The following is a 15,368-nucleotide window of genomic DNA, read 5'->3' as shown; positions in this document are numbered from 1 at the left end:
GCGCCGCGAATGGATCAAGCTATTGGACGTAATGAATCCAACGGCAAAATATTTGTTTGCGTGTAATAGGCATTTCGCGTTAAAGATGAGGATGGGACGGCTTCTGTCCAAATTGGCTGTACCAGATTTAAATTTAAGAATATTATCACCTGCAGTGAAAATAGACAGGGCAATAGTTGTTGTAGGCAAGTAGGTAGTATAATTGACCAAAACGGAAAAGACATTCAATTAGGTAGTGAAAGTTTAACGCCGATTCATCTTAGCTCTTTCCCAGTTAGAACTGTTTCGACTTCAAACACTAATATGTTTAAAGTTGAGACCTTGGGGAAATCCCTTCAACCCCCATATTATGAAGATCTTATATGGGTGAATATAGGCCTCCTGGGGAACCGAACACCCAAAAAAGATCGGTAACGCGCCTATATTGCAACCTCAGAGGTGGTGAGGAAAAGCAATAAATATATAATAATCTTTTGTTTCGAAAATATTCTTGAAAGTTTTCATTATTATTTCCATTACAAATGCATGTTCCTAAGCAAATTGTTAAACTAATCCTTTTATTTAAAACTCTGTGTCAAAAAAAGGCATATTCGATCAGGTGTTCACGGCTGTTTCACACAGATTGGAAAACAGCTGATTCATATTTTGTAGGCTTATACAATGATCACAACTATAAATGCATATATTTGATCATTCTCGATCATCGAAGATCGAAATTGAGTTTGTCTTGCTCGCTTCCTTTTTTTGTAGTATTGACCAGTTCCATTCCATCAATATTGTAGCGAACAGGAGTTATAAGCCGACAAGTAGCCAAAGAATCAGCTGTTTTCCTATGTGTGTGAAACAGCCGTGATCACCTGATCAAGTATGCCTTTTTTTGAGACAGAGTTTTAAATAAAAGGATGTAATTTAACAACTTGTTTATGAACATGTGTTTGTAATGGAAATAATAATGAAAACTTTCAAGAATATTTTCAAAACAAAAGATTATTATATATTTATTTTTACTCACCACCTCTGAGGTTGCAAGATAGGCGCGTTACTGATCACAATAATATTTTTGATAAAATTGGAAACATTAAATAATATTCCAATACAATAAATAATAATTTAAATAATACTATGTAAATTGGATCTTTTCGAATTAAACCAACCCAAAAATATTTAAATATGGAATAAAAACATTCTTAAAGTTATAAATTTTAAAACTAAACACGGTAACACACTATAGCAGATTTCTGTCATTTGGACGTTTTAGTAATAGAATATTGGTTGGCAACCCGTACCAAGTGTGATTTTAATAGTAGAATTTTCGAGGCAACCTGTACCAAGAGGGATATTTTTGCGTGTGCATTAGTGAAAATCTTAATATTGGTTACTTGTAGTCTTATACAATGACCAGAACAAATCAGAATTGACGATAAACTGCCAGAAGCAACTAGACAGCGTATTCGTAGTTGCCAGAATGTTCTAGTAGCGAACTTTTGTTAAAAATTTACTATATAAGGGCTGCCGGATTGTGCAGCAGGCACAGTTCTAATTATAGTGTTGCCGTGTAAAGAGCAATTAAGCTATAAGCAATAAATTGTAAGTTGGAAAAGCGAGCAATAAGTGTTAAGTTGTTGGAATTGTAAATAAAGATAAGTGTATAGTATTAAGTTGGGACTTTAATTTAACAATCCAGTGATCGAGCTCAAGCGTGAGTTATGGTTAGACGATTTATCGAGAAATCCGTTACAATATTTTACTGGAAGAAAAAATCGATCACATCCTCGATTAGAAAAAATCGACTGCTGCTGTGAAAGTGAACTTAAATTTCATCTCCATATATTTCTCAGTATAGAAACAGAAGAGTTAAAGACCTGATTTATGGATAATGAAACCCGAGATAATCATCTCGGTGACTATCCATCAAGCAGGCTATGAAAAAATCTTCTAGAAAGTTGAGCTACGCTGATGGAAGCTCGTTATTAAGCTTCGATTTTCTCCCGCTCGCACTAATAGTATTAAAGTATGCTATTGAGTAATTTCCTACTTATGTACATGAAATATTTGAGGGAAGCGAAAGGATGCGTAGCGAACGATCTAATATCAAAGCTAACTGTGACTGAGACACTCTAGTTTTGAGAGCTTTAAAAGTGATACAAGCAAGTAATAGCAAGAAAACAAGAAGCTTAGCTTTCAGCAGTCAAAGTTCGAAGTTAAGTGTGACGAAATAAACCGTGCAGAATTTAAGAATAATAAAGTTGAAAAAACTAACATGACTTTGAAATATAAACTAGTTAAACACACTTCCAATCGAATCAAAATAGCATTTGTTTTCTATTCCAATTATCTTCACCGCACTACTGTATTTTTAAAAAGTGATTCATCGAAAATTGAAATTCTACAAAGTATCGAAATTCCCCAACAACTATTTTTTCAATCAATTACGACTGCAGCTACTCGGAACCGCAATTAACGGTTTGCTTCACATGCTGATGAGAAAACGCTGAACAAACTCTACTTTAATGTACCTACATATGTATATGTACTTATACACATTTCGATATAATATAGACTCGTACATTATGTCAAATTGGTTTGGTGCGTAGCGGCATGCACGACTAGTGACGTCACTGCAACACCGGTAGCCAATGCTAAAAGCCAGTAAACGAAGCAAATTTCAGTACGACTCGTTTACGTGGGATTACCCCCTGCCTGTGAGGGAACTCCCCAGAAGTTTTACCCGAAATTGCACAAGAGTAATATAGATGTACATATGTGTATGTCTTAAGACGATCATATAAGACATTTGAAACGAAAAAGTTCTATATCTTTTGTTAGTTTTAAGCAATTAGAGATCAAAAATGGAAACCACACCAAATAGTAACTATTTCTGGATGTTAGAGCGCCTCTAAAATATTGTTCACGTTCCTTATACAGCAATTATATTTATTTATGTATTCATTAAACCAGAAATATGTCACTGAAGATGTCTTAACAGTTTAAATGTAAATGTAAAATTTCACTTAGTTTTGGATATAATACCGTTCTGGTCTACGTTTTTGCTCACTAAATTTTAAAGTATTCAAAAACAAAAATATAAAATTTACGTGCTTACACTGACAGATGCTACTTTAAGAAACTATATACCACCCAAAAGAACACACTTTACATATAATGAATAAAATGACTATGAATGTGAGATTTTTCGGTTTCGAAAACTCGAAGAATTCAAAGATTGACAAATAGAAAAAAATTCGATTACTTGCGATAAGTAATATAGTAAAAGCGAAATAGTGTCAGATCTACAAGTCTTCAAGAAACTACTTATCTATAAAAATTAAAAAACCGTATTCGGTTGGCCACTGCGCTGCTGAGTATGTTTGAAAAACATTAGATGTGAGAAAAACAATGCCAGAGAGCATCTGAATAGCTGAATGACTGTTTGTTACTCATCTATTTCATTAAGTCGATTTATTCTGTTCATATCAGTAATTTGTTCGACTCGCCGCTCTCTGGTCAATCTTTTTTAATTACAGCACTTTTGTGTTCGATTCGCCAATCTCCTATCTGTTTGAATCACAGCATTTTTTTGTTTGATTCACAACTCTCTATGCCTTAGCGAATCGAAAGCAGCCATAATTTAGCACTCATTCAGAACTCAATTATGTCTCAACTTTGAAGATAATCAGCACACTATCTCATTAACGTTGCTGGTAAATTATATGTCTGGAAGACTACTGGAAGGTCAGTGTATGATGTGAAAAGAATCTAACCTCCATTGAAGTTTTGCAAAACATTGAAAAAAAGTCGAGTTCCGGTTATAAAATATTTCTTTAATAAAATCTACCTATACGAAATCGTATTTATATATAAATGTACAAATAAACAACTTCACATTTTTACCTTATCCGACTGTACATAAAATTGTCATTATAATACAAAATTCAAAAACTATACAAATAAAATTGTAAAGGTGCAACTATCAAACGCCACAAATAACAAATCTAATGTAATATATTTCCACAGTCTTATGCTTGATCACGCTTTAATTTCTCCCTCTACAGCCACAGTACCGAGTGTCATCTGCTCGTTGGGCACTTGATAGCCACTCTTCGGCAGATATTGGCGTTTGCGTGAACGCGGCCGTACCAACATGTGGAGCACACATGCCGTAAATGCGAATATTGCAAAGTAGAAGAAACTACGACGACCACCGAAATGTTTGAGGACCAGACCACCCACCAGCGAACCAATGGAGAACCCCAAACCATCATCAACGCCAGCCATTAGACCCTGAACGGTGGCGGAAGTTCCCGGTGGTGCCACAGCTGACGCGTAAGCTACAATACACGTGTAGCACAACGCATAGGTGCTGCCTTGGAAAAACAATTCCACACCAACTAAGTACCAAGGGTTTGGTATCCAAGCGATTAACGCGAGACGCATGGCGTAAAAGAAGAAGCACATAGTCATACAATGTACGTAGCCGAGTTTTTTGATAATCTTGCCGCTGTAGAAAAAGAATGGCACTTCGCCAGCAAGGCACTCGGCGGCAACAACACAACCTTCAATTAACTTAATCTGCGACATAAAGCCCGTTTCGGCAGCCACCTCTTCGACATGCCAGAACATGTAGTAAATGATGAATGAATCGATTATGCCGGCAATGGTAGCGAAAACCAAGAACACAGCAATAGCTGGATGGCTCATCAATTTCCAGACATCCTTGAATATGGACTCTGATGACGAGAGTTTTGGAAGTTTCAACTTTGAAACGCTTAGCAAATCGAAACCGCTGAAGATCATCATCACAATCAGTGCAGGTGTGAAACTTTTTAGCGCATCTGTGGTCCAAAGGTTCACCGCAATACCGGCCAGCAGCGCAGTAGAACCAAAACCGATTGTGCCCCAAACACGCTGTGCACCATATTTACCCTCCTCCGATTCACCAAGCATATCGAAGCAAATCGCATCCGATATCGAATTGACCACATTGAAACCAATGGTGCCGAGACACATGAAGACCACAAATAGCCAGAAGGTGGCATTTCTGTATATGCAATCCGTTTGCAATTCCGATGCGAAGTGACATGTGATGTTGTCGGCGTTGGGGAAATCAATGGTGTTGTTATAATCCGCTGGATTGATGCACATATTAGCCTCGCTTGGTGCCCACACGCTGTTCGTTAAGTTGAGCTGCTGTGCAGTCGCTGTTGCGGTAGCCGTAAAGTATGCAACGAAATCGGTGTTATTAGAGGTGTCAAAGCTACAGCGCGCCGGACGCGTTGCCGAGCAAAGTGCGGTAGGTGTTAATATCTAGATCAATAAAAAAAATTGAAAAATTGGTAAACATTTACAATAACAATAAGAGCTGTAAATAAACATAAATATAACATGATGTGTACTACAAGTAGTTAGCAACTTCAGCTTAAGACTAGCTTTTAGCTTGAAGATAACGATTGTTTTCTAAGTTTGGCTCATACAGATGTTCGAGTGTTCTAGCGCATTCCTTTCAGACTGAGCTACGGAAGAATGGTATCAAATTCGGTTCGTTTCAGTTATTACTCCAGTTTGATTTCCATTACTACTGAGCTTATAAAGTCTCTTAATCGGATAAAGAGTCCGGGAACCGTACTATATCCAAGTTCAGTAAGTTGAAATGTTGATTTCTTATTCAAAAAATTAAAAAGGATTGCTGACTAGACTTCGAGAAATTTGAAAGATAATCCAAATTTTGGCTGCAAAATCAAAACAGCTTCATTAACGGGAAGCGATATAGCCATAAAAAAAGCACTGATTTTTTCATCCAGTTCGTGTAACCTAGACTCTAATACGAAAGTTTGAGCTCAATAAAATGCACAAGCTTCTTTTTTGAACTGCTGGATTCCGTTTACTGATCTTCTAAAGTCTTTTTAATCGAGTACTGTCCAGGAATCATATGGAATTAGCATAATATATTAATCATATCGAAATTGAGCTAAAGTAAAATGATGATTTCTTATTTAAAAAAGAAATGTTGACTGGTCTTCAGGTCGTTTGAGAGGGAACCCAATTGTTATAGCTGTAAAAAAAACTAGTGAGATTATCCATCCAGCACATGCGACTTAGATACAATGGACTTTTTCTAGACTATTTCTCACAGAGTCAATAAAAGAATGTCCCTTTTGGCGTACCTATGAGTTGGTTTCATTTAAAATTAGAATCTGAGTTTTTTTAACCGTTCTGTAGGGGTTTAACATATAGAATCCTCTATTTAAAGTATAAAATCAAGACGAAGACCTCTATACTATAATGTTATATATTACCAATAATTGTTCCAAAAAATACAATCGCACTTACCTCCGAAGAGCAGTTCACCAAATCTGCCGCAACAAAATTGAAATTCCAAACATGCGTTACATCTAAATTGATGGCATGCGGTGTGGCAGGCGGTACAAAGTAGAAAGCAGCATAAGAAAGCGTCATCAGTAAAATGAGTAAAAAGAAAATAAATTTACGAAAATGCTAAAAATAAATGATATAACAAAAACAATAAATTAATTTATAAGCATATAGAACATTATGGCGCACAAAATTACCGAAAAGTAATCGGCGATGTAGCCCACAATAGGTTTCGCTATCACATATATGATCGGCAGCACCGATGTTATATAGCCCATAACATCTGCTGAAACGCCCAATTGCTTGCCATACACCGACAGCTGCGGCAGTATGGGACCCATTGCTGTACATAATACGAGTATATAAAAATATATATGTATAAATAATGAAATTTGCGATAATTTCAAATCGAAACAATTTTATTTTTTACTTACCAGCCATGAAGAAAAAGTAATGCGCCTTTATGGGCAAAAGATGTCTGTTCACTTTGACCATTTTTTAAAAAACTGCTTTCACTTTGTAAACCACAAACTACGTAAATCGTAAGATATCAGTTCATTGCCGTTAAAATTATACAGTTTGATACTCGTAACTCCATGCGTTCGCTTAAGGACGCAAACTCTATTTGCATATCCAGTCGTTAGCGTTGCTAATTAGAAGCTGTTGCTACGTTTCTAAAATTCTAACTTGGATTGTTATCGTTCTCAACACAATGCCGCGTGCACTCGCTTTGAGAGAACACCAAAAAAAATTTAGCAAATTTTCCGTAATCTCATTAATTGAAGTACCTAACTTGCTGATTTATCTGTAAACGTTCCGTCGTTGCGTTGTCTCATTGTTCATAATTAATATTTATCTTCGGCATAGAATCGTCTACGGTGTGGTGTACAGTCGTGTTATTGCCCTCTAATAGTTGTTTATCTAGAACCTAGAATAGAAAAATGCCATATATAAACAAATAAAAGTATCACAATTTAGAGTTTATTCAAGTTTTGAACAATAATTCATGTAAAATTTCTTAAAGATATTTTGTCAAATAAACATGTTTTTCATACAACGACTGCAGAGTATACAATGTAAAGCCAAAGTGTTCGAAGCAGAAAGATCGTATTTTACGACATTATTTATCTCTAAAATACATCACGGTGAAGCAAATTAACTTTTGACATTGAACAGATGATACATTCTTACGACAAACGCATCTGTCAAAACCTCAAGAACCCAACTTTATATGCTAATAGCTAACAAATCCACGACCTTCCTTAAAACTTGTTACAGTATGTTTTTCAGTTTGATATGTCACTTGAGTAGTTTCGTCTTTTGAAACCAATTTGAACTAAACCCACTCAAGCTAAAAATAATTATGTAATCACCTACGAAACCTGCAATGTTCGCATATCCACTACACAGCTTTACAAAGCAAGCAACATAGGGCGTAAGCAGAGCTAGTTTTATACGTTACTATCTCTACAAGTACTTGTATATGTCTATTAGGTAATCAATCCTTAAGAATGTAAAATTGTAAGGGGCGTATATGTAATAGTAGATCAAGTAGCTTCAGAAAGAATTCCATTCGACTTCGTTCTATCTTTACATCAACACTTTGCTTTAAACTATACTGTTTTTTTTTTTTAATATATATTATTATTTATATCAGAGTACGGTGGAATATCCGTTTTGTGTAGTGGTAGGTCACAACTATATATGCATATATTTAATCATTCTCGAAATTGAGTTTGTCTTGTTCGCTTCCTTTTTTTGTAGTATTGACCAGTTCCATTCCATTCAACGATCAATATTTTACTGAAAGAAAAAATCGATCACATCCTCGATTAGAAAAAATCAACTGCTGGAGTGAATGTGAACTTCAATTTCATCTCCATAAATTTATCAGTTTAATAGTATATGGATAATGAAACCCGAGATAATCTTCTCAGTGACTATCCATCAAGTAGGCTATGAAATAACCTTCTAGAAAGTTGAGCTACGCTGATGGAAGCTCGTTATTGAGCTTCAATTTTCTTCCGCTCGCACTAATAGTATTAAAGTATGCTATTGAGTAATTTCCTATTTATGTACATGAAATATTTGAGGGAAGCGAAAGGATGCGTAGCGAACGATCTAATATCAAAGCTAACTGTGACTGAGACACTCTAGTTTTGAAAGCTTTTTAAAATGATAGAAGCAAGTAATAGCAAGAAAACAAGAAGTTTAGCTTTGAGCAGTCAAAATTCGAAGTTAAGTGTGACGAAATAAACAGTGCAGAATTTAAGAATAATAAAGTTGAAAAAATCAACATGACTTTAAAATATAAACTAGTTAAACACACTACCAATCGAATTAAAATATCATTTGTTTTCTATTCTAATTATCTGCACCGCACTATTGTATTTTTATAAAGTGATTCATCGAAAATTGAAATTCTACAAAGTATCGAAATTCCCCAACAATTATTTTTTCGATCAATTACGACTGCAGCTACTCGGAACTGCAATTAACGCTTTGCTTCGCATGCTGATGAGAAAACGCTGAACAAACTCTACTTTAATGTACCTACATATGTATATGTATTTATACACATTTCGATATAATATAGACTCGTACATTATGTCAAATTGGTTTGGTGCGTAGCGGCATGCGCGACTAGTGACGTCACTGCAACACCGGTAGCCAATGCTAAAAGCCAGTAAACGAAGCGAATTTCAGTACGACTCGTTTACGTGGGATTACCCCCTGCCTGTGAGGGAACTCCCCAGAAGTTTTAGCCGAAATTGCACAAGAGTAATATAGATGTACATACGTAGGCGCCTATTATGTTGTTGTACTTTAAATTACCATAAAAATGGTGCTTGTGAAATATTTGATGCTAAGCGTTAAAAATATTCCGCGAAATTCAGTAAAAGATCATTTAACAACGAGGCTTTGGAGTTTGTAAATACTTATGTTTGTAAAGGTTCTGTAATAATATAGAGGGTAATTCTTCAGTAAAATCAAAAAATCCAAACGTGTTACCTTTGACAAATATAATACAAATAAAGGGTATTTTATTTTTAAGCTAAAAGTTAGGAAAATACTATGAACAGCAGATTCTGCTGAAAGCTTTTAGTCTTAAGACGATTTTTATTGACATTTGAAACGAAAAAGTTCTGAATCTTTTGTTAGTTTTAAGCAATTAGAGATCAAATATGGAAACCACACTAAATAGTAACTATTTCTGGATGCTAGAGCGCCTCTAAAATATTGTTCACGCTCCTTATACAGCAATTTTTTATATAGTTATTTATGTATACATTAAACCAGAAATATGTCACTTAAGATGTCTTAACAGTTTAAATGTAATTGTAAAATTTCACTTAGTTTTGGATATAATACCGTTCTGGTCTACGTTTTTGCTCGCTAAATTTTAAAGTATTCAAAAACAAGAATATAAAATTTACGTGCTTACACTGACAGATGCTACTTTAAGAAACTATATACCACCCAAAAGAACACACTTTACATATAATGAATAAAATGACTACGAATATGAGATTTTTCAGTTTCGAAAACTCGAAGAATTCAAAGATTGACAAATAGAAAAAAATTCGATTACTTGTGATAAGTAATATAAAAGCGAAATAGTGTCAGATCTCTAAGTCTTCAAGAAACTACTCATCCAGAAAAATTAAAAAACCGTATTCGGTTGGCCACTGCGGTGTTGAGTATGTTTAAAAAATATTAGATGTGAGAAAAACAATGCCAGAGAGCATCTGAATAGCTGAATGACTGCTTGTTACTCATCTATTTCATTAAGTCGATTTATTTTGTTCATATCAGTAATTTGTTCGATTCGCCGCTCTCTGGTCAATCTATTTTAATTGCAGCACTTTTGTGTTCGATTCACAACTCTTTATGCCTTGGCGAATCGAAAGCAGCCATAATTTAGATTTCATTCAGAACTCAATTATGTCTCAACTTTGAAGATAATCAGCACACTCTCTCATTAATGTTGCTGGTAAATTACATGTCTGGAAGACTACGGTCAGTGTATGATGTGAAAAATACCTTAATTGCCACATATCTAGAAAATATTCTTAACTTCTTTTTCTATTTGTTCTCAGGTTCCAAAGTTCTTGCGTTAAATTTAGGAGCCTAAAAATTTTAAGCCGTTTCTGACTATTAGAATATATAAATAGCTGCTTTTGATGTCAAAAGTATACTCACGAGCTTAGAACCTTGCTTAACATGAAAGTAAATACTACTGAAAGCAAATGATGCCATAATTTTGGGATTTTGCTTTGATCAAGTTTAGAATGTGTAATCGCAAGACGTTTGTTTAACATGCAATATTTTAATTCTCAGTTCACAAAATGCAAAATACACCATAAAATCATGATGATTTGCGTATTTAGAATAACCATTACAAATATTAATGCCATAAGTTGTCCTTAAAGCACCCTTACAACTGGTAATTAACAAATTAAGTCACTCGTTGTGTTATTAGAAAATCATATTCGTCTCGTACTTATTGCTTCACTAGTGCATGACTACTTGCCGCGTTAATTCCCATAATAATTACAATTATTAATTATAATTTAGTTCTCACGATGAAATTAAATTTTGCTAACAATATTTTTATAATATTCACATTATTGTTCTGGTTATTTATTATATCAAAATTCGTATCTAGCTTGAAATCTATGCACACATTTTCCACACATTTCCCCCAGCTGTCAATCACTACGAGTGTTTGCTTCAAGTAAGTTATTTGCCAGAAAGTAGACTCACCCGTGCAATTGTTGCTCGTCGCACTAAAAACAATCGAATGCATTTCTACTCCCAATAATATTGAAGTTATAAGACTTTTATCGCTTCTTACGATTTGAAGCGCGAGCAGAACCTCACTTTACTGAGTGAACAAACAAAATATAAACAAAATAAAATTTATGACAATATTTTAAAGAGCAGACACTTGGTAAATAATTTGCAACAACATTGTAGAAATATATATATATACATACATACTTTAATATGTATATATATCTATAAATAAATATACACAAAGAAAAGTTAAGAGTTTACCCTAATCGCACGTTCGAGTACTTATAGTCAGATGTACATATGTATACTTTATGCCTGTATGTACAGACATGTACAGACATTTATATGGTACAATACGATTTATAAAAAGTTCATATACAATAAAATATTGATAAGGCTTATCAGTATTGAAAAGAGAGTAAAAGTATGGAGCTGCCATAAACGATTCAAGTAGGTAAATGCATATTCAAATTCAATACAAATTCTCATTATTTTGCACTTTTTGACGTAAATTTCATCAATTATCTTACGGCATATCCAAATTCTTTTTTAATTATTGTTAAATTAAAAAAATAAATTGTTTACATTAAAATGGTTTTTTATTAAAAACTCTCAATGTAGTGTATTGAATTTTAAAAATTAAATTTTTGGTTTGAAAATTGAAAAAATATATTCAACTCAAAAATCGGTGCAATTTTATTCATTTAAAATTAAGAAAAATAAGTATCTAGCACAAACAAGTAAAACAATTTTTAACAAAATATGGGTACACTGTCAAAAATGTTGACTATTTTGCAACTTTTAGTTGCATATCGAAAAAATTTTAATTAATATTTTGTATGAAATTTTATTTTTTTGCATTTTGTCAAATTTAATTTGTTTTTTGCATTTTCTTAAAGTATATCTTAAAATTTTAAGTAAATTCGATAAATACTTTACGAAAATTGAGCGTAAAATTTCAAATAACTTTTGTGATGCGAACTAGTTACCACTGTGACTCGAAAAGCGTCGTGATTCCATGCTATATTACGAAAAATTATTTTAAACCATGATATCGAAATCAGCTGTTTTTTGATTTTCTCATGATATTATTGTTTACAGTGTGATCATTTTGTATGATTCACCATCTGTTCGTATTCGGTTATCACTCAAAAAACGCATTTTCATTGGTTGAAATCTTTGAAAAATTTATTTTTAAATCATAAAAACAAGAGAATATAAAGCAAAACGGCTGATTTTGACATTATGGTTTCAAACACTTTTGACAAACTGTTGTTTTTGGGCTAGCGACACAACCTTATATAATATAATTGAATCATAAAAACCGCTCGGTTAATTTCAATGAAATTGATACGGCTTTTTGAAAACAGAAGGAGTTTTCGAAGGATTTTTTTTTTTGTTTTTTTATAAGCAATTAACTGTTGGTTCTTCTAGAAAATCTGCAAAATTTTTCCTGAGACCGGCATTTTGTTAATTTAAAAAAAGCTTCGATAATAACACTATTATTGTCAGATTGATTTTAAAAATTAAATTCAATTTTAATTAAATGTTATAAAGAAAATATTCCTCTCGAAAAAGAATTGCAATATTTTTATAAATTTTGAAGAATTTTTTTTTTAATATCTTTTCTTTTTAACTTAAAATTCAAATGAAAACAATTTTTTTTTAATATTTTCTGAAAATGTAAAAATTTAATAGAAAAAATATTCTCGAAAAATTTCAAAAAATATATTTCAAACACTATAGAACGAGTTAAGGCAACATAGAAACAAAAACCAATCTATATAGCATTTAATATCACCGCTGCAATTTGGTGTTTGTAATTCTTGGTTACATCTGTCACAACCTAAACCGAGGAAAGTAACAGTGAAATTGCACATTCTGATTACCGCTTACAAAATCCATTAGCTTATGCACTACTTTTACAAAGTGATTAACCCAACAGCAATAATGCGGGTTCATAATGACTCAAATATTATGCTTTAATAGTTTAATTTGTGATTTTTCGAAAACAAGTTGCAAAAACATAGTATTTGTAATTAATCTGGGTTTTCATACTACTTGTGCTGTGTATCATGTATCATGTGCTTTATCGACAATTTATGTGCTTTCAAGCAGCAGACGGATTTTATGATATCTGAAATATATTGAGACTACAAAAGCTTTTCAAAATATTACTGTTATTAGAAAACAACTTTTTGATAGCGCTCAGCATTTAGGTTCGATTTTAGAACTAGCATTTATTAAAATAAGTGAAATCATATATATATATATGTTTTTTTTTTGAATCCATCATAAGAATACTTAGGTTGAATGGAGCCGATGGGATCCTTCGCGTTATTATTTTCATCAGTTTAACGGGTTAAATGAAGGAAAGAAATTATTAGAAGTATTTGCATGTTATAAAAGCGAGTTTCGAAACTAAATGTTTATCAATTACCAAAGTTTAGCTCTGTGAATTTTAACATGTTTTATAAATACTTTAAAGCTAAAACATATTTTATAAGATCTTTTGTGGAGGATTTTGGATTTTAATATGGGTTTCTTAAGCCCAGCAAAATGTTCATAAAACATCAATAATGACTTGATAACAGAATATATTTACTTACACGTTAAAAAACTTAAAACCATTATGTTAGAGTCGATTTTTATGTGATATTCCAAGGTTAGTAATAAAAATTATACGAGCAATAATATTTTGGCAATCCGGCTTGCATTCGCAACATTATTCCAAGCAAGCCACCGTTATTAAATGGTCCAAATTTTAATTTGAAATTGAAGATTTGTATATTTTATATTAAAAATTATTATATTAGCAATAAATAAATGTTTAATTATTTTATATATAGCTAATAGTTATCAGGCGGCGCTCTATGTGCTTTTTCGAGATTACACATTAAAATTTTATTTTTCGAAAATCATAAAATGATGATATGCATTGACGGAAACCTGATCGATCATGTGGAGCAACTCGCCTTTTTAGTTTTGTTTTTTTTTTTATTTAACTACTGCATTTTTATTCTCATTGCCACTTTTCATTAAAAGCAGAACTACAAGTTGCTGCTGCCAAACCAAACTGCAATGAACTTGTCACTCAAACAGTGGCGCAAAAAAATCACCGCCATCACCAACAACAACAACAACAGCCTAGAAATTACACAGCTTGACTGATCTGCACTTAAGCAAATCTCAGCTTTAGATCATTTTCGTTGGCGCTCCAAGCTGAGATGCGAGAGAACGTAAACCGGTTTTTCCAAGCGCGATACAAAGTGCGCTTTTACGGCAATGATTTCAAAATCTCAAATGTAAACAAACATTTTCGAAAATCAACGCTCAGTTGTTGTGCGGCGATCGCTGTGTGTAGTTTGTTGGACGCAAAAGCTCAGTGTAGAAGCCGGAGTTTGAGAAAATAGAAAAAGTGACCGACTGGAAATCGCAAATGTACCATAAATGGATAATAAATAAAACGGTAACAAATTGTGCAACTTAGCAGCAGTTACAGTTACAAAGTGGGCGTTTTGCTAGTGATAACAATTGCACTATTTTTTTTTACGCGAAAACACCCACAAATAAGCCTGCGAGGAAATTTATGAAAGTGCAAAGCTATTAATGCAACGTGCTACATTCACAAATTAAGTGTGAAATTGTGCAATATAAGGGCTTTCCTTGCAATTTTAAAAACAAACATACACACATACAAACACACAATACGATATACAACTAGCGGTGATTAAAATAGTTACTGGAAATAAATAATATTATTAACTAGTACGTGTGTTTAATTATCTATACTGTGGTGATGATGTTCGTAATCGAGGGGCGTACATTTGTTTTGCTGCTGGCAATCTTATCAGTATTTAATGTCGAAACGAGCGCCAACGAGTTTGACGATGGAAAGTGTAAGTCGGTAGTAAATAAGCCAAATTACATTACAATTGCTCATAATTACAATGTCTAATTATAATTAAATGTTGTAAAGTAAGCTCTGCTACTAATGCAAATGATGTTGGTGTTATCGTTTTCGGTACAGTAAAACCTTGTTAGGTTGAGTAGTAACTCAAACAAGAAGAAACGTTAACTTTGGTTGCACCGAAGCTATAATAAAATATATAATTGTCAAATAAAAAAGTTTTCCATACAAGGGCTTGTCTTTGATCGGTCAGTTTGTATAGCAGCTATATGATATAATGGTCCGATCT

The 15,368-nt window shown here is 33.2% G+C and overlaps 2 protein-coding genes across 6 annotated transcripts in view; one reads left to right on the top strand and one right to left on the bottom strand.

The window, feature by feature from the left end:
- Window positions 1-3,800: 3,800 nt before the first annotated feature.
- LOC118682035 (major facilitator superfamily domain-containing protein 6) overlaps window positions 3,801-15,368 on the bottom strand; it is a 23,276-nt gene continuing 11,708 nt past the window's right edge. For 3 of the 5 annotated variants that reach the window (XM_070108448.1, XM_070108450.1, XM_070108449.1), the window contains exons 3-6: window positions 6,804-7,297; window positions 6,567-6,712; window positions 6,328-6,492; window positions 3,801-5,304 (exon numbers count right to left, since the gene is read on the bottom strand). In XM_070108448.1, coding sequence (XP_069964549.1) covers window positions 4,027-5,304; window positions 6,328-6,492; window positions 6,567-6,712; window positions 6,804-6,864 — 1,650 coding nt within the window. In that variant the 5' untranslated portion in view covers window positions 6,865-7,297 and the 3' untranslated portion in view covers window positions 3,801-4,026. Of the gene's footprint in view, window positions 5,305-6,327; window positions 6,493-6,566; window positions 6,713-6,803; window positions 7,298-10,572; window positions 10,711-11,136; window positions 11,286-15,368 lie in introns of those variants that run through there. The other 2 variants (XM_070108452.1, XM_070108451.1) reach the window with 2 other exon arrangements.
- Tsf3 (Transferrin 3) overlaps window positions 14,431-15,368 on the top strand; it is a 10,355-nt gene continuing 9,417 nt past the window's right edge. Inside the window, exon 1 of the mRNA XM_014246800.3 lies at window positions 14,431-15,068. Coding sequence (XP_014102275.2) covers window positions 14,969-15,068 — 100 coding nt within the window. The 5' untranslated portion in view covers window positions 14,431-14,968. The remainder of the gene's footprint in view (window positions 15,069-15,368) is intronic.

This window comes from Bactrocera oleae, chromosome 4 (genome assembly GCF_042242935.1).
Source record: "Bactrocera oleae isolate idBacOlea1 chromosome 4, idBacOlea1, whole genome shotgun sequence".
Taxonomy (NCBI): Eukaryota; Metazoa; Arthropoda; class Insecta; order Diptera; family Tephritidae; genus Bactrocera; species Bactrocera oleae.
Note: the sequence above shows the minus strand (reverse complement) of the source record. Positions and strands in the feature narration are given on the sequence as shown.